This window comes from Astatotilapia calliptera, chromosome 4, assembly GCF_900246225.1.
Source record: "Astatotilapia calliptera chromosome 4, fAstCal1.2, whole genome shotgun sequence".
Taxonomy (NCBI): domain Eukaryota; kingdom Metazoa; phylum Chordata; class Actinopteri; order Cichliformes; family Cichlidae; genus Astatotilapia; species Astatotilapia calliptera.
Genome location: NC_039305.1, coordinates 22,261,952 through 22,282,821, shown reverse-complemented (window position 1 = coordinate 22,282,821; position 20,870 = coordinate 22,261,952). Strand labels below are relative to the sequence as shown.

Genomic DNA, 20,870 nt, shown 5'->3' with positions numbered 1-20,870 from the left:
CCTAACTTACAACACCACACCCTTTTTTTTAATAGTGATTTTTGTCTGTTAACCTTCATTTATTAAAGCAAGGTGTGTGGTGAAGCTACTGTGGGATATCTCTTATTTGTAATGTTTTTGTTGGCTATTGTGTTGTCATTTTGTGCCACTGCATGAGCCTGTACTGTGTTATTGCTGACCAGTTTGTTCAGCGATTTCATTTGTAATGTTTCCAGCTGCATCTTTAGTCCTGTCTGGTGGACATGGTGCATTTTTCTGCAAAAGACAGTCGCATTTGTTAAAAACTAATGAAAATACAATTTTTCTGTGACTAATAACCTTTTCAGTGCAATTAAAGTGAACTTACTAAACCTTAACATGTGAGTCAGATAAAAAAACGCTTAGTTAAAACTAATAATGTTGTAAAGATTTAGCGGTTTTGTTTTTTTTCCGCGCATCTCAGGTCTTTAATTACAATTCTGGCTACCGGCGAGACAATCGAGATAAGACGATTATCTGCGTTCTGTTTTGCAACAATGCCCCCGTTTTATATTGCGCTACATCATAAATTCAACCAATGTTGTTTACAGCAGTGCCTTTACTTTAATTTGCTTTAAATTGATTTTTTTAAACTCCTATTCAACGTTTAAGGAAATCCATTGTTAAAAAAGACAAGGGTTCAATAAATGCATCAGTAAAGGTTAATGAGTGTTTTTAATAATTCCGATTACAAAACCGACCAATAATAATCACCTTGCGAGACCCCAGGAGACCCCGGGAACATCACCAGGATCATTACAGTACGGATACGTAAGTACAAGGGTGTGTGCAAAGATGCTTTGCTGCGTCCCAATGAAAGACTCTATAGGTGTGTGTGTTTGCACTCTCACACCCTCACAGTGCATCACAGTGGCATCATGGCATTCTTGTTGATTGATTAATCAGCTACTGTGTCCCATATCCACACTTTGGTGCCTCTCATGGGCTCTTCTGTGTGCTTTAGATGCTCAATGGGCTCCTCAACAAATATCTGAATGCTGTGCCTCCTCCGTTTAGAGTCGGCCCACAGTGACACAGCTGCACACACTCAGACACATGTGGCTCACACAGACAGCCGCCTTGTTGTTATCTCAAGCTCCTTTCACCAGGTCAGAGAATGTAAGGCATTTGGCTGGTACTGTATTTAAATGAAAAAAAATGTGGTATGAGGTGCTGAATTTGTGAATTAGTAAGTGTGGTTTCATGTACGCTGTTCTGATGACTGACGATCACTGTAGCTAAATTCCTAAGAGGAAAGAGGACACACATGGACACGCAGAGACACTCGCAGTGATGACTAACCTGCTGAGACGAAGAAGATTCCTGCACTGAGGATGACGTTGTGTCGGCTTCGGTAAAACTCACTGGCAGCCACGCAGAGCCCACCCAGAAACAGCAGACCCACACTCATGATGGGGAAAAGACTGGAGGCACGCACAGCACCTGCACATACACACAAAGAGTGGAAACGCGTTCATAACAGGTGCAAACTTTTTATTTTGCCGTGTAAAGACGTCCCCTTTCAGATCCATCAGAAACTGATGAAGGATCATTTGTGCTGGAAGAACAGTAGCTCCACCATTACGTCATCAAAATCACTGGTGCGCATCACTTCTGTGCTGGATGGAGGATGGAGATGCAAGGGGAAGAAAAAAAGAAAGAAAAAAAGGTTCCACTTTACACACGCGAGGCAGCGGGCTGCTAAATGCTCGACTGAACCTGAATTCTGAACATGTTAAAGCATTCAGAGGATTTGCTAGAGAGAGCAAGGGAGAGAGACCGAGAGACGGACGGAGAAGGGGAAAAAAATGGACAAGACCCAAGACAGATGGAGAGTCACGCTGACATATGCGAGGCAAAATAATGAATGTGAAAGTGAGGCTTCAGTGGGAGTGAAATATTTGTCATATGTGTGCAGGATGCAATAACATATTGAGGAATATTTGCAAACAGCTTGTTGCGCAGAACTGAGATTCGGGCTATTTTGAGACACCGAATATATGAGGAGAGCCCATGCATCAGAGTTTTATCATATACGGTTGTGTCTTCACAAAAAGACTAAAAGTAAACGAAGCAGATCATTGTCGCTTTTTTCTCCATCTGTTTTCTTTATGTTTGTTGTTTCTTGCGTGGCAAAACATTCCCGCCGTGACCGAGAGCTGCAGATATTGCTCGTACAGACTCCGCCCCTATGGCCCACAACCCTGGGCTGCATGAAATGCTGGTCACTAGGTCTCTGCTCCTTATTGGCTTATCAGCTCTAAGGACTGTGATCTAATTGGCTCCCTCTGGGGATGTTGCTCTGTGTTCAGTGGAGCAATGAAAAAGAGGCACAGGCTGAATCCCTTCCCCTTCTTTTCTGTTGTTGTTTTCCACCTTTACTCCTACAATAAACAGAGAGCTCACTTCTCTGTGTTTTCTACTAAATACTCTCTCTTTATCTTTTTATCCTCTTTTTTTCTTATAATCCTTTTTAACCTTATGAAGGCTTTTTTAGGTTCAGTTTCTTAACTACTTGCCATTAGTTTGTGTTTCTTCATTATGTAGTGTTATGGAACGCCATTAAGGTCATAATTTGTTTTGTTGTTCCTGCTATTAGACATTGTAATATTGCCAGCTGCTGTTTATAAACACTGTTCTGGGTACATAATTATACCAGCTGGCATAGAAATGCCAGTCACAATAATATATATATATATATTTTTAAGAAACTACCCATTTCCCATTATCCTTTGGATGAGAAGAGTGATAAAGAGTACTGAGTGAAAGTCTTCTTCTTTATATTTCCTTATGTTTTGCTTGTGACTTGTGACAGTGACCTATGAAACATTCAAACATAAAAAAGCCAAATTACATTTTTTTATAGGCATACAATACTATTTTTGCACCAACAAGGTGATCCCCAAAGTGTTATTAGCTGACACATTTCAGCATGGTGTGGAGATCGGCCTGAAATCTGAGGTAAATGGACAAGTGGATGACAAATGAAGAAGTGGGAAGCCCCCCAAAAATATCTACACCAGATATAATCACCCTATTAGAGCACGTCGCTCTCGCTCGGCAGGCCTACTTGTTGTTCCTAGAGTATTTAAAAGTAGAATGGGAGGCAGAGCCTTCAGTTTTCAGGCCCCTCTTCTGTGGAACCAGCTTCCAGTTTGGATTCAGGAGACAGACACTATCTCTACTTTCAAGATTAGGCTTAAAACTTTCCTTTTTGCTAAAGCATATAGTTAGGGCTGGACCAGGTGACCCTGAATCCTCCCTTAGTTATGCTGCAATAGACGAAGGCTGCTGGGGGATTCCCATGATGCATTGAGTTTTTCCTTTCCAGTCACCTTTCTGACTCACTATGTGTTAACAGACCTCCTGCATTGAATCATATCTGTTTATTAATCTCTGTCTCTCTTCCACAGCATGTCTTTCATCCTGTCTTCCTTCTCTCCCCCAACCGGATTCGCAGCAGGATGGGCCCGTCTGCTCGCCTCCCTGAGCCTGGTTCTGCCGGAGGTTTCTTCCTGTTAAAAGGGAGTTTTTCCTTCCCACTTGTAACAGGGCAGCCCTTAGCGGCTGGAAACACAGTGAGACAGACCAAGGCCAAGTGTAGTGGAACAAAGTATTATTTGCTATCTGGCCTCTCCCTTAAAACAATTAACTTGCGAGCTTCTCACAGCCACCAAAATCCAACCTCTAATGACTAGTGGATGGGACGTTTGTATCGAGGCTTCGGAGCGTGTGTCGAGTAATGGAGGGGGCGTTTCCGCGAAAGCGCGTATCGAGGCTTGCTTCATTTATGCGGAGGAGCTGAAAATGATGACGTCCGAAGCCTCGCTGCCCGGCTGTGGACCACGTGACTGGTTCTGAAGCCGGTTCGAACTTTGGCCCGCAAATAATAATTTTCCATACTGCCAGCATAAATATACACAGTATACTGCCATCACTACCACTATAGGTGTTTTACACACCTCCCTTTTGTGTTGACATTTACAGGCTGTGTGCAAAATTGCCACCACTCTTCAAATTTCATGCCAGCTATTATTTTTAACGTCCCAGTAGGTGTCGCCTGCTGAGCAAATGAAGCTTCATGAACTCGCGTTGGGGTGAACCAATTGGCATGAAAAGCTTCAGTGCTTCATGGGGCTTCATCTGCCCATCACTACTAATGTACAAACTGGCAGCCTTAAATATGTTCAGCTGTCACAGACTTAACCATTATTCCACTCTCAGGGTAAATTCTTAATATCCCAACCTTCCACCACAGTATACAATATATCAATAAGAATAAATAAATACATAAATACATTTTCACATTTACATATTAATAAATACTTCACACTTTAATGTTACACCAAACCCAATATTATAAAAACCCAGAAATCCAAGCACAAAAAGATTCACCACACTCTCTTTACCAATGGTCTCTCCCAGAACCTTTAAATGGTGTCTGGACCCCCGGGGAAAGATTTGCCCAAACACCTTGAAGAGGACACAGGCAAGAAAGGTGAGCAATCATTAACTTACAAACACTTATTTGCACCACTTTTATCCCTAGATTTCACACACACATTTGCCTTAGTTTTCCTTATTGGTAAACCTTAATCACAATCTCAATCACCATTCTTCTCTCCTGACAGACAACCACCACATTCCTTGATGAGGAGCAGCTGTGCAGGATCTGAAACAAGGCCACCAACTGATTTTAAAATTCCCAATAAATAGTCAATAAATATTTAAACTTCTTGTGTGCAAATCCATGCTTAAAGTGCAATGCTACATAAAGTGCTTGATAAGGTGCTTTTAATAAAGTGAAAGGTGTGCTCTAAAGTGCTATACAGACAATACAATATAAATAAATGCAGTAAGGGAGTCCTCTTCCTTACACCACTGTTGCCAAAGTGCTTGCTCATAGGGGGTCATATGATTGTTGGGTTTTTCTCTGTATCTATGAAGCACCTTGAGGCGACTTTTGTTGTGATTTGGCGCTATATAAATAAAATTGAATGGAATTGAATAAACAGTATCTGAAAGTCATATTCTTAAGAAATGGAAAATATCCACACTTGACACAGGACCTGAGACAGAGATGTGGCCTTTCAGTGGATCCTGTTATTGTTTGTCAAAGTGAGAGAATTGTCAACTTTTGAACCACCATGCAATACCATCTGTAAATTGCTAGACTGGCAACAGATTCAATTTCCAGCACGATCACAATCACAGTGCCAAGACAGTACAAGCATACCAGGATAGATAAAAACACAATAAAACATATCAATCATGGAATGGCCTCCCCAGAGCCCAGGCCTCAACAATACTGAAACAGTGTGGGATTACCTTGATGCTAGCATGGTGGCTCAGCTGTTAGCTAACTTTTGCCTCACAGCAAGAGAGCACTGGTTTCAAACCTGTAAAGGGACATGCTCCATGGAGTTTGATTGTTTTCTCCATGCTCACACTCAGGTTTCTCCTGCAGTCAAAAAAGCATGCAAGGTGAATGCTGCTCTTGGCCTTGTCTTGCCAAGCAGATTTGTAATCTCAAGAGACCTATTTAATGGTTAAGGCAGGATTAGAGGTTTATTGCCTAACAATAATGTGATAGCTGGAATATTTCAGTGCAAGTTTGTGCGGCGAGGCAAAGTAGCAGGCCACCATCAAAGGAAAAACTTCAGGGGTTCAATCACATGCCTTTTAACTGTAATCAAAACAGTATGCATAAGTACTGTGCACATAAGGTGAGCTGTTAAACGCCTAAACAGTGCTCCATACAAGAAATGACAAAATAAGTAACTGGTGTTATTTTAACTGTATTTGTAACACCTCCAGTGTTCAGCTGCTTACTGACTACTGCTTTCTCTTCCCCAGAGAAAAAAGGTTAGTGGGAATATCCCACTCCTAGAAGAAAGATTAACTGTCAGTGTTTTGTGATTTTCAATTGGTTACATTTAATTTAAAAAAAAAAAAAATCCATTGTTCTGTACTCTTTCCTCTACATTAGTCTTAAGTCGCTACTACAAAATAGTGGATGGAACTAACTTTGTGATCCTTAACCATACTACCCCTGTAGTTTGTCCTGCAGATGGGGCTAGAGAGGGGGCACAGTAATGTTCATGATTGCCTCACACCCACATCATGCCTGTGTGCTGTTTCTAACGCAGACTTTACAAAATAATTCTCTTTTCAAGCCGATATGAAACATTGTTGTCACACACCTAACAATGGAATTGGCTTTACATCGCTTGGGAACATACGATGGGTTGAGATAACAAAAAAACAAGTTTAGTGATTAGTCAGACAGTTCTACTCTAAATATGGTAACACTGGCCAGTAAAAGCCTAGTTGTGAATGCACAGTGCAGTGTGTGCTCATATCAGACTCACGTAGGAGGTATTCAGCTGCGTCTGCTTCATAGTCAGCATCTTCTGGGAAGTGATCAATTTTCTTACACACACCTCTGAAGGTTCCTGGAGAAGAAACACACATCAGTTTAGAGAGTATAGTAGTAGTTTATTTTGAACAACACAGACATGAAAAGTTGTTTTGTTTGATAAATACTAATTTTCGGATGTATCTCATTGTATACACGGACAACTCTGTGGTACTGTCCGATCAGTTCCGCAGCATTTTTCTGAATGTAAGCAGAGAGTATAGCCCTGCACACTATACAATTCATCCTGCCACGTGTATCATTCGCCACAGATGCCCCGATATTGTTCAGATCATGCGGTTTCTCCCTTTTTCTTCTTCTCCACACTTTTCTAATCTTACTAGTACAAGTTAAAGACATTTTCTGTGAAAGTCCAAGTGTAACTAGTGGCTTGCACCTTATTGTACACCCTCTGTATTTTTGATTCATTAAGGCATTATAGAGTTTTGATTGATTGTACACACCTCCTCAAGTGTTCTTGACTTGGTCAGATGTTGTTTTTTTAACCATGGAAATAATTCTGTCAACATGGTTTTTAGTCGTATTTTTTTTTAGTCTTTTGGTGTTGCTGAGCTGCTCAGTGCTCCTTTTTAAGGATGTACCAGATTGTTTATTTGACCACTTCTAAATGTTTGCCGTTTCTCTGTAAAAAGGGTGGTAGGATCTTTTCTTTTAAGATCAGATCTTTTATAAGCCTCATTTGTCATGGCATAATGAGAGAACAGGCCTCACCTGGACACAATTCTAGTCAGCCAGTTGTTCAATTACTTTTGAGCCTCTTAAAAATGTGGGACTGTGTTTAAAAATGGCTCAGTTAATGTGATGCTCATGTTAAAAACTCCTTGAACTACATCTAAATCAGGTTACCTCTTGACTATTTGACATGTTGTCAGAGGTATAGTTAGAAGAGAAAAGAGTGATGTCACTGTTTAGTAGTGTTCCAGCAAATGTATTTCACAAACTACTTAGCAGCTTACCCTGAAGATGCTGCTTAGCTCTACACCACCATCTGCTCAGCTCATACACATCCTACTACTGAGAGTCTTACAGGCTTACAAGGAGTCAGACCTAAATTATCCCAAGCATCTTTTGCTGTATATTCTCACACACATTAATAGGACCCTTTATTCTATCCACACACACACTATTTGATGCACATTCCCATCAGTCACAGGTGTACCTGTGCTGACCAGGTATCAACAGCATAGCAGGAGCATACAGTGAGGGTCAGAACAAGGTTAGGACAAGGTTTCAACAATTGCTTTCTATCATTTTTAGCCACTTCTTCTTGAAAGCGTAAATGTCATTGCCAATGGTCACATTATTTGACTGACTTGACATCCAATATAAATTTTGGGAGATGGAGCATGTGCACTTCCTGTAAGCAGATGTGAAAGTATATCGACAGGCAGAGAGAGAGATGATAGATGATGCAGGGCAGAGCTGTAGCCTTCAGGCTGTGTATGGGAAACACTAATGAAAAGCCTTATCACACCCAGCACACACAAACGCACACCGTTTCAATGTAAAAGACAAAAATGCACAACGGCTAAAGTAAAGACATCAAATGAACACACACGCGCACCGAGCTCATTAAAATGATACATGAACACTATCAATCATGCATGCAAATAAAAGCTCCGTGTATTTAGATTGCTTATATGAGTGCATGCTGGTTCGTCCATGTGTGACTGAGAGTGTGTGTGCGTTTCATGCAGAGAGTGACTCATCCTCCTCAACACACCGACTCACAGAGACACACAAACACACCCACCAGTAAACTCTGTGTGTGCGCTCTCGTGTAGGACCGTGTTTCTATGTGCATGCACGTGCACGCCCGTGTGAAACTACACTGCATGCAGCCTCCTTCCCACCCATCATTCAGTCCCATTCACACATGGTCAACACCACGGGGGCTATGAAAGAGAGCGGCACTGAGGAGGGATGAAGGGGAGCAGCAGAGAAAGAGAGATGAAGAAGGATGAAGAGAGAGGAAGTGCGGGCTGAAAGAGGTTTGGTGGTAAAACGGCACGGGAGAATTAGAGAGAAATAGGAGGATAGAGGCTGGCAATGAACAAAATAAACGACTCGAGCTAATTGCTTCTTTGCACATGAAGAGGCTTTTTCCAGCACCCACACTCAGAAAGTCATTCATAAATTGATTCATCCAACTCATGCAGTAGGGGATGGAAACTAACATCTGACTGTGAAACTGATTGACTTTTATGGTCTTTTATATCTCCATTTATTAAGATAATCATCTGCAAAAAACATGTGAATCAAACTTTGTTATGCATCATTCTTAAGGCAATATACCACCACAAATGTATGCATAATATCACCTCAGCACACCCTCTTAATCCAAAGTGCAACACGTCCACAAATACATACTTCAACAGCAACTATTTGGTGGTTTGAATTTTCTCCTATACACCGAGCCCTTTCTCTGCTCCCCTCACCAGCCTCCATCCTGTTTGACAGTGTTGAGTATGAGCAAAATAAGCTTTTGTATTTCCAGATCACACAACCCATTGCTGGGAAAATACTACAGCTGGCAATTTGAAGATTATAATTTAGGCTCCACTCACAGAATTCCGGAGACTCTTTAGTGAATCTCCAGCAACCATTGCTCGCTGGACAAAAATGTGTATTCCATGACTAGTTGGAGAGTTTCTGGCAGTTGCTAGTTATAATTGGTTGAAAAAAGGTACCATGCTACACCAAATTGCTTTGGTTGATAGCAGGTTACCCTGCTTGCCTAAAGCATATTTTTCCAGGTGTCACCACTTCCCAGCTTCTAGTTAATGAATCTTTGAAGGCAACATCAGCAAACAAAGCAGTAACAAGAAGGTTAATGATGGAGCACTTTCTTTGCAACCAGGAATTTGGAGCACCCACTCTCCAACCTGTTGGAGAACACACATTTTTCCTTAGCAACTAGAGGTTGCCAGGGGTCACCAGCTGGCCTCTAGGCCTGTGTTACTGAAGCCTTGTTTATCAAAAACGATTTTTATAGCCACCTACGCATTAAACAGCTAAGATAGAATGCTTATATTTTTAATCAACGAGTCGCAGTACACCGAGTTGCAGTATACAGTATAGTCGTTGATAACCAAAACAAGCATCGCTTACATTTTATAATTCAAATCATGTATTAATTAATCAAGCAAGAAGATATTCAGAATTATGTGCATAACCAACAGGCTTACTGCCACCCAGGTAATCACTGAGATATTCAAATGCTCGAATTGAAACCGAAGGGAGAATTCCAAAACTCCACACATGGCGACTGTCCCAACCATAAAGAGTCAATCAGCTGACCTGAACCATGTTTTTTTGGAACCAGGAAGCAATGAACTGTTTTTCTGTAATAAAGAATTCACAGAGCTGTCAATGATTTATTGTGACATTTTCAAGGTGCCCTCAATCCACCAAGAAAGTACACACTGTATTCTGTTTAACTTTTTGATTTGTAAGATTATTAAATTGCATTTTTCTGCCTAACCAATGAAGCCGTGTCCATTATTAATGTAGTAATGATTAGAGATGGACCGATCCGATATTACGTATCGGTATCGGTTCGATATTGACCTAAATTACTGGATCGGATATCGGAGAAAAATAAAAAATGTAATCCGATCCATTAAATATCACGAAAGCACCTCACAAAACTTGCAACACGCCGTAACTCACCTCGGAACGTTAGCACATCGGCGCAGTATGCATCACGTGATAGAGCCGCTGTGGCATGCAGGACCTGTCGGTGGTCTGGATAGCATTTGGAGCTTCGCTAGCAACCCGGCATTTCATCTCCGACAAAGTTATCCCCGAGAGAAGTAAAGCAAGTGTGTAAGTCCATCTCTGAATGTTTGTAAAGCTTTCCTGCGTTAAGCTTAACAAACGATATATGGAGCGACTGCCTCTTCTTGCTGCTACTTCAATCATGAAACTGCTTAATGATCAGCTGATCGGCTTTTCTGTCGCAAGTCCGTCTCTCTTGTTTGCTTTTGGCCCACTTTGCACCAGAAAGAGGAAACCAGCAGATAAACAACAGCAGCACCTTTAAGCTTGATAAGCTATTGTTAGAATGTATTTAATGTTACTTTCTACACCAGGATCTTTTTCTACTTAGCTGACGCTGGTAACTGTGCAGGGGCGGATCTAGCAAAGTTTAGCCAGGGGGGCCGATAGGGCATTAACTGGGAAAAGGGGGCACAAAGACATACTTTTCTTTCTTATTCTCATTTAAAATGTCTAGCTTTTAATAAATAATTATCTGACACCCAAAGTTTTAATTTGATGCAAAATGAATAGAAGTCCATTACTGTATATAGTGACTATTAAGTCTAATATATATATACCCTAGTAAGCTATAGTACTTTTTCCTTTGGGAAGGTACCATCTGTGCAGTGTGCAATTTTGTTGAAGAAAGATGTTGAATCTATTTAATATTTTAATATATTGAAAAAGAATTTATTTCTGTGCATTTGTTTTTCACACTGCATCAAATTAAGGTTGATTACGTCGATTAAGCATCATGAGGTGGAGCGTGAGGGGTGGTTCCCTATTTTTTATTTATTTTTGTTGTTGCTGGGAGTTGGAACCCTATTAGTTAGGTTGCTTAATATTTACGCTAAGTCCTCTTTAAAATACCAGAATAGGGAGGATGGTGTAGGTTTAAGTTTATTAGATTGATCAGTATTACTGAACTATGAAATATTTTTTTTTGCATACAGGTATAACAAAATAGCTTTAGTGTAGTTGTTGTTTTAAACTTGAGAACCTATACAAAATTCAGCAAGATATTTAAAAAAACAGTTTTGTTGATTAAAACACACTATATCGGATTCATATCGGTATCGGCAGATATCCAAATTTATGATATCGGTATCGGACATAAAAAAGTGGTATCGTGCCATCTCTAGTAATGATGCAGGCGAGTATATATGAGTTTTCTTGGTTTACTGTATCCATAAAGTGATGGATGCAGTATATTACTCAGTGGTCTGGTGGGAGTAGCCACTGATCATGTCAGCAGCATTTTTTTCAGCTTGGACCGGTGACTCTTCGTGTCCTAGTGAGCACTGGGATTAAAGCTTTCTCCCCATTCACTTAGATAATGGCCAAACTATCTGCCTGTGTATTGCAAAGATAGCTGCCAAATGGTGAGACTTGCTTCAGGAAGGACTTTGATAATATCACCAAATGCCACTTAAAAAACAAATTTCCTAACAATACAGTTACTCATGTAGAAGTACATGGCCATCTATCTTTAGTACTTTAGATCAGTGGTGCAATTGGGAAAGACTGTGTCCTCCAGTGGTGTGACTCAGCAATTTGTTCTATGCCATATGTTTTTATGGCAGTAATAAGATATTTTCCTTTTTGGGATTTAGGCACACTGGATGAGTTTGTTGATAGTGAGAAATAAAAATGATTAATGCGGATGGTTTACACGGATGTTACAGGTGGAGTGGAAGGTAACCGGAAAATCGGCTGCTGATGCTGTAAAGCGTCATCAGTCAGAGCTGCTTTGTGTCAGGCGGCTGGGAAATTCATTATAGCTCCAGCCTTTTTAAGTGAACAGATTTGCATCAAACCATTATGATGATTAGGGCACTGAGCGGCACAATAAAATTGGGGATGTACCAATATATTGGCTGATATCGGCTTTATTCACTGCTACCAGATGACACAGGCTGATAACATGTTGTCTGCAATCAATTTTGTGCTGGGTAGATTTTCAAATATACCCCTATGAAGAGCTGGAAGACATTTAGGTTAATTCTCTTATAATAAAGATTTCTTTCTTTCTCTGAAGCAAAGCGGAAATAAATAACAACAAAAACAAAAATAGCCCGGCTCACGGACATGTGGGAGGAGGGAACATAGATAGATGACCGCTTTTATCTCTCTCTGGGACAAAGAATCGAAATCACAACTGAGAAAACACAGTTAAAAAGCAGATGTGCGCACATACACACACACACACACACACATTTTGTTTTTGTACATGATGTCACACTATCCATTTTAAAAAACAAAGACATCTGCTAAAAATAACTTCAAGACTCGTGTGCTGGACCTTCAGGTTAGTTGAAGTTGCCATCACATCACTAAATATCTAATATATCTTCAAAACCTGACACCATGCACAAAATGTCAACATGCTGCGATTAATAAAGAATGTTTGCTAAGCTGTGATCGATATGAAACTTCACCACAGAGGACAGGACGAGGTGTAGTGCTATTTGTATAAGTGGACCATTTATAATGTTATGGTACTGCTGTGGTGGCTACCTTAAACTGTGACCTGTCATCAATAGTCAGTGTTGGGGAGTAACGGAATACATGTACCGCCGTTACGTATTTAAAATACAAAATATGAGTAACTGTATTCCGTTACAGTTACCGTTTAAAAAGGTGGTATTCAGAATACAGTTACTTTGTTGAAATAAATGGAATACACTGGGGTACTTTCCTGTTTCATATTGTCGCGGGCCAGGACTGTTTGGGTTTTGTTTGACAACTACGTTCTTTTGTTCCAGGCGGCAGCGTTACGGTTGCCATGGTTACAGGGCGACGCTCTCTCTCTCTGCGACTGTGTGTTTCCTGGGTGAGAGAGCGCCTTTTCGTTGTTGTTGTTGTTGTGTTAAGCTAACAGGCAGAATGCTGCAAGCATAGCTCTAAAGAATGTAGCATCATGTTCAGTGTAGTCCGTGCTGCTGGGAGAATGGACTGCCATACACGTTATGTGTCTGTGAGCGCTAGGAGGGAGAAAAAGGGGAGTGGAAAGGTACGAGCAGTCATCGAGCAAAAACGGGAGCTGGAAGCATGTAAATATAATAATAACCACTGCAGCCAAGAAGAGTGCCTGACGAGCCCAGTTGTAAGTAAGCTATTAAGACTCGACTGTACACCGTGTTCGTGTTTTCCTCCGAAAACAACAAGTTCCGTTGGAGCAGCCTTTCAACGCCTCTCTCTGTCTGTCGCAAGAAAAGTTGACCCACACAACAAAGTAGAACTATTTTTCGGCTACCAGCCGACAGGGACCCCGCCGTATTATGCTGGGCTTACACTGTGCGATTTTTTCAGTCGCGCGATTCAGCTCCTGCTCAAACTGTACAATTGACTCGCAGGGGTTAGAAGTTCATAGGTCACGATGCAGGGTCTCACACTATACGGCCCGATGCTCTGATGCGACCTGAGTGCTCACACTGTGCGTCCATAAAAATGAAGGTTATAACAGAAATTCTGTCGCTCGCTCTCCCTCTCCGTCTTTCACTCACACAGACACACCACCACCATCAACTTTGCTAAATTGCTAATGAAAAACATTGGTCAGGCAGCTGTGATTGAGCAGCAGTGTCGATCCAACTATTTTCACGGTTGTTGTGGTCGTGATAATTTTGTGAGGCCACATCGAAAGGGCTCGGATGGTTCTACAGGTTGTGCCTCCATCGCTTGTGTCCAGATCACACGCTGCACTGCCGTGCTACGCCGTCTTTTTCGCTGACATTTGTGTTTGCGCGTGCGCAGTGTGGCAAACTGCGGTGACACCCTCACGACCAAGCGATTGATGATCGGGAGCTGGTCGTGAGGTGTCAATCGCTTCTCGTTACCCCACGTATACTACACGATGCACGACGCACGATGAAGGCCAAAATCGGGCCGATCGCCAAAACGATCGCACGACTCAAAAATCGGCTCAAAATGGGCCAAAAATCGCACAGTGTGAGCCCAGCATTAGTCAGAGGTCCCTTTACTACAGTTCGGAGTTGCGGACCTTCAGTAATAGTAATAAATCACACAGCAATAGTACATTCACGTTGTTGTAAAAAGCATGATAATATTGTAGCAGGTCAGGGCTGTTCGGGGTTCTGCTTGTACAGTTATGTTTTGTGTATGTTGCCATGGTGACGGGTGACGCCCTCTCGCTGCGACGGTGTGTCCTTCCGGGGTCAGAGGGCGCCCTATGTGTGTTGTGGTTGCCGCGCTGAGCAGTTAGCTAGTGGCTATGGAACGCCAGGACTGCCATAATGAATTAATTAAATACACCATTAAATAATTAATTAAATGTGGCAATAATTAATTAAAATTGGAATTAATTAATTAAATAAATAGTTATGACACATGTAATTAATTAATTATTGACACATTTAATTAATTATTTATGTATTTCACATTTTAATTAATTATTGACACATTTAATTAATTATTTAATGATATATTTATTTATTTCATTTTGGCAGTCCTGGCGCCTGGCTCTCATCATGAAATAATTTTATCTGTCAGCCTCACCCATCAAACTCAGGAGGCGGGGTTAACGCTGCCCATGCAGCTTCTCTAACATTTGATTGGTTGCCGTGCAAAGTAAGTCAAAACAGGTCGATCCTAGATAATCGATTGCTTGTGTAGACTTGGGGCAGCCAGGTATCCCAGAATGCAGATCAAATCACAGGCAGCAATGGTGGTGGTGTAGTTTTAAAATACCCCGTTTTTCTGTCACCAGCTACACTTTTAACAGTGTTTTAGCCGCGAATGTCGCGACGTATGTCTGGTCAGGTTGTCAACATAGAACATGTTTGCAAAAGTGCTCAGATGTTTTCAGAGATTTCACTAGCTCTGCTAACAGTTAGCATGCAGAGTGCACCGAGGGGGTACGTTAACCGGTTTGTTTACATATTCCACTCTCCGTGTTCCACATGTTGCATTCGCAGATTCTCATTTTCACCGAACGATCGTCTCTTTCCGCCTGGTCTTGTGTCTCTGTGCTTCTGTAACATAAAGAACGAGCTGACATTTTTCTCACGAAACCAGCGATCAGCTCAACAGACCCTCAGTTTACCTGCATGCATCCTCCTCCTCATCTGTCAGCTGTTTAACACCTGCTGCTAATTCAAGAAACACGCCTACGTTACCTGGTGATAGTCACAGTTTAACTGGGCAGCCGGTGCTCGATATAAAGCAATGTCAGCGCATTTTTCTGCACAAGATAAGTAAATATAGTGTTTTCCCCGAGCGCAGAGCTGCTGGAGCTCGTTTCCTTACAGAGCACTTTATAGGCGAACAGCTTCATCAGCGGCTGATGTCCAATCACCAGCACACAGCTTTCAAACCTCAGCTGAGTTTTAGCTCTCAGTGGTTAAACGCTGGACTTCATTCACTCAGGTTCTGTCTGTCGGGTCACGTTTACTTCGCTGTTTTATTTACAACTGAGCAAATCGGTTTGGCTGAGGTTAAAGTTACGTTTCATAACTGCATAGTTTCACAGACGTTTAATGGTTCACTGGCACATGTGTTAGACTGAACTATCATCTAAATATCATCTGTTTTTTAATAGTTATTCAACTGTATTCTAAGCACCAGCTGTCTGTTAGAATGTGATTTTTTTCTCTCTCTGTTGGCAGAGGTATAAAAATGCGCAGGAAAATCTGACGTGCATGACAAACTTCACCGACGATATTTAGGGAGGAATAAACACACATCAAACATAAATGAACCATTTGCCTGTCTCCATAATTGAGAGCATTTTCTCTTCTTACGTCAATACTCTCTCTCTCTCCTTTTTTTTTTTTTTTTTTGCTTTTTCGGTCATGTTATGTTTACCTGTCAAAGGCTTGTTACAAACTATGAAACACATCGTGCAGACTTCTGGATGTTAGAAGAAAACTAATACTGCTCATGAAGGAGACTAAAGGCAGGAAGGTGTCCTTTAAAACATGTTAATAGGACCTCCCTGTTTATATCATAGTTTATGATATAGCACGTGTATTTCAGTAATAGCCTGCTGAGGCCACTATACGTGCTGGCCTCATATCAAATGTGAAGGCAGACTGAGTCTATGTTTGACGTTTTTTATATCTAATCTTCCTTTTCAAACATTTAAACAGCAGCGAGTCTGCAGCTGAGGGAATACAAACTCAAATTGTCGGAACAGGTTTGCTCGTTTCTTGGATTCATTTGGTGATTTATTAAATGTATAACTGTTATTCTAATCTGCTGCTGAGTCTCTTACACTTTTCTTTATGCTGTATATTTTCACGTCTCTGGAATAGTTGGCAGTTAGATAGTCAGCTGGGAAACTTTGTGTTAACTCATGGAGCTGAGAATATCGTGGATATGCTGACCTCGCTGCGTGGTGTACAGAGCGAGGTCAGCATGATTAATATTCACAATAAAAATATTAGCCGAACATCATGAAGTCTGTATGTGTTTCATAGTGTCGAACAACCTTTGTACAGTTAAAGCCAGCAGTTACTACATGACGGAAACACCAACTTTATCTCTTTTATGCGTTTATACACAGGTCACGCTGATTACTGAACAAAAACCCAAAGATCAGATGTTAAACAGATTTATTTGCTCTCTCTCCTCCTTAAACATGTTTTTAATGTTAGTTATAATTCAGAATTGGCGACTGAAACACGTAGGACACATAAGAACTTCAGGAAATAAAACACCGATAAATATAACCTCAGTAAAAGAAGTCAGCGGGGGTTACTACAGCTGTGTACCGGGGCCTGCGCTTTGTCGGTGGGATTGCTTGCGAGGCGAGCGGGTCTATCCCACGCTTTGCCGTGAGACTGGGCAGACATCTCCGAAATCATCGAAACACTTTTGCAACGAGGCTGTATCTTGACAAACCGACCAGACACATGAAGATTAAACCACTACATTCTCGGCTAAAAAAATATTAAAACGGTATTTGGTGACACACAAACAGGGTTTTTCAAAGTTCAGTTCTGTTAGCTTCCACATGCCGGTTGTTGTGTGCTAGAAACAATGGCCACCAGGCCAAAGCAATGGTTTTGACTCGATCAGCGTTAACCCCGCCCCCTGAGTTTGATGGGTGAGGCTGACAGATAAAATTATTTCATGATGAGAGCCAGGCGCCAGGACTGCCAAAATGAAATAAATAAATATATCATTAAATAATTAATTAAATGTGTCAATAATTAATTAAATGTGTCAATAATTAATTAAAATGTGAAATACATAAATAATTAATTAAATGTGTCAATAATTAATTAATTAAATGTGTCAATAATTAATTAAAATGTGAAATACATAAATAATTAATTAAATGTGTCAATAATTAATTAATTACATGTGTCATAACTATTTATTTAATTAATTAATTCCAATTTTAATTAATTATTGCCACATTTAATTAATTATTTAATGGTGTATTTAATTAATTCATTATGGCAGTCCTGGCGTTCCATAGTGGCAGTGTGTTCTTCTGCAAATGTAATAAACGGCTGTGCTCCCTGGCTAGCTCACGGGAAGCAAGACCAAACGATACCTCCATCTCCTCCTTGTCTGAACTCGCCACAATATATTAAGTAATCCAAAGTATTCAGAATACGTTACTGTCATTGAGTAACGTAACGGAATAGGTTACAGAATACATTTTGGGGCATGTATTCTGTATTCTGTAATGGAATACATTTTAAAAGTAACCTTCCCAACACTGTCAATAGTACAAAGCCAGGTGGAGTGGAGAACACATATGCCATAAGGCGATTCCAGAGGCCTGGGTTTAAATCCTCTTTACACTGTCCAATATAAATAAAGGTTAAAAAACCTAACAAAACTAGATTAAAAAAAAGTATAGATAAGATCGTTCATATATTTTAAAAATCACAGGTTACTGCATAAATTCATATTACAAATATGACCTTATGCACAATTTGGATGAAGACCCACTGGATGAATGAGTTTGATTAAGTACTGTGCAATACTGTGGAAGGAGGAGCAATTCTTCTGAATTGTAGACTCTATGGAACAAGCTGATCGATCAGTCAGCCGAAGCAGCTAAAATAAATAAATAAACAAACTACAGATCATATTTCTCAAAGCATGCTGTTAAAATTCAGTATTGAAGTGTGAGATCTATTTTTAGAGGTATCATCCAGCAGCTATTACACAAACTGCTTCTTAAGGGATATCGCTTGGTGGTTTCCGCTTGGGTCAAAATGTGCTAACGGTCTGCTGTCTGGTTGCACTGCTGTTTTTAAAGATTTATGCCTTCAGGAGAAACAAATGGACTGTAAGCTTCTGACTGAAAATATGCAAGCAAGCGGGATTAACACACACTCAGAATGTTGTGAATTTCTCTGTGAGATTTGTAGCATCTATCAAAAATATATAACACTGTCATCCTTGTAGTAAGACGTATGCTTCATCTTCACCAAAGATCTGTCTCGTTGAGATTTAAAAAAAAATGTCTTTCAGTGATTTTATTCGACTGAATGAATTCACAGCTGAGGATACAGATTTATTGCTTTTGGAGCTGATCCAGGACTTCTCAGGTTGTCATTTCCAAACATGCTCAAAATAAGGGATGAACACTTTATTCCAAAACTTTAGAATAACAGGAAGAATTAAGTACTGCGTGTACTGCGCATGAGTAGTGCTGGTATGTCTCTAAATGTGTACTTCACTACCTGCTTTTTTAATGATGCAGTAATAATGAAGGGGGAGGACATTGAGCCAGTCTCCAACAGGAAAGTAAATAATCAAAACACATGGTGATTCCAGAGTGATTCCAAAATTTTGGCACATGAGGACTCGGACGCTCAAATACTGAAGCTGTCATGTCTAATATTTCACGCTTTCCACGTCACCCTGTCAAGCACTAAGCAAACAAGTATGTGTTGTACACATTTTATAGCAGTGGAGAGTACTAAAACAAGGATCCAAACTGGGGAGCAGGTAGCTGTCAGACAATCTCGATGTGGATCTCTGTCAGTCAAACGCGCTGTCTGGCCCTGTTACTGTAACTAAAACGTGTGTGTGTGTGTGTGTGCGTGTGTGTGTGTGTGTGCGCGCACATGGGGCTATATGAGTCACATATTTTTAGCCTACAGTGATGTTTCAGTGATGTACCTCCAAATGCTGTATCAGTAAGTGAGTCAGTTGTCACAAACACTTATGTCAAGTGTCAAAACCAGCCTATGATCCCACACACACTCACTCTCTCTCTCTCTCTCTCTCTCTCTCTCTCTCTCTCTCTCTCTCTCTCTCTCTCTCTCTCTCTCTCTCTCTCTCACACTCACACTCACACACACACACTCGGTGCGTTTAGGCATGCAGAAATAGTGAAGACCACCTTTGAACTTTGACATTCAAAGCAAGACTATGAATGGGGAGGAAAGTTGATTAAAGTAACTGAATGTGGCAGACAGCACCAACAATCCAAATTCAGAGATTTTACTGCACAGTCATCACTACGGTTACGGTCCAAAAAGAGACCATATCCAGTGAGGAGCAGCTAAGAACAGAAAACTGAGGCTACAGTCCACATGCTCATCAAAATTAGGGGTACATGAGCCATTTATAATTTCACTGTCTGCCTGTGTAGATACCAGGGCACTGGAAAAATGTTGCTCAGTCCGAAGAGTCGATTTATGCTGAAATATTTAGACGGTGGGGATTAACATCATGCATGTGCAGCAGCAAATCCACAGCAACCGTGTGACGCCATCATGTTATGGACCAAAATCCCCGAGGAATGTTTCCAGCACCTTGTTCATTTGAGTCAGTTCTCAAGACAAAAGGGTATCCCTGGTATTGGAAGGTGTGCCTAATGACATGGGGAGCTAGTATGCAAAAACGAAAACGAAGGAGTTGGTGGTGGACTTCCGGAGACGCAGACCCACCACACTGACACCGGTGAACATCCAGGGAGTGGACATTGAGATAGTGGACTCTTATAGGTACCTGGGTGTTCACCTGAATAATAAACTGGACTGGAGCCACAACACTGATGCTCTTTACAGGAAGGGTCAGAGCAGACTCTACCTGCTGAGGCGGCTGAGGTCATTTGGAGTGCAGGGAGCACTTTTAAAGACCTTCTATGACTCTGTGGTGGCATCTGTCATTTTTTACAGTGTGGTATGTTGGAGCAGCAGTTTATCGGCAGCTGAGAGGAAGAGGTTGGAAAAACTCATCAGGAAGGCCAGCTCTGTTCTGGGATGCACCCTGGACCCAGTACAGGTGCTGGGAGACAGAAGGACTCTGGCCAAAATAACATCTCTGATGGACAGAGTCTCCCACTCCATGCATGTAGATGGTGCTGAACTGCAGAGCTCCTTCAGTGAGAGACTGCTGCATCCTCGATGCATGAAGGAGCGTTTCCGCAGGTCCTTCCTCCCTGCAGCTGTTAGACTGTACAATCTGAACTGCTCCCAACAAACATAGATGTTTACATCTGCGCTGTAACTGCAATAAGTTAGTTAATTAACCAATTTGCACTACAACCTGGTTTGCCTCTTACCTGTAATTATTTTTATTTAATTCAATAACTGTACAGTACTCTGTTTATAGTAACCATTGTCCTTAATGTAAATATGTAAGAAAAATTGTGTATGTTTCTGTTCCGTGTCCTGTGTCCTGTTTGTTTGTATATTTGTCTTTTTGGCTGCTG

General features: G+C 41.0%; 1 protein-coding gene across 2 annotated transcripts in view; it reads right to left on the bottom strand.

Annotated features, from left to right (window-relative positions):
• Positions 1-20,870, bottom strand: part of cacng3b (calcium channel, voltage-dependent, gamma subunit 3b) — a 37,513-nt gene that overhangs the window by 1,760 nt on the left and 14,883 nt on the right. For both annotated transcript variants that reach the window (XM_026165485.1, XM_026165486.1), the window contains 2 exons: positions 6,390-6,473; positions 1,321-1,461 (listed from right to left, as the gene is read on the bottom strand). In XM_026165485.1, coding sequence (XP_026021270.1) covers positions 1,321-1,461; positions 6,390-6,473 — 225 coding nt within the window. The remainder of the gene's footprint in view (positions 1-1,320; positions 1,462-6,389; positions 6,474-20,870) is intronic.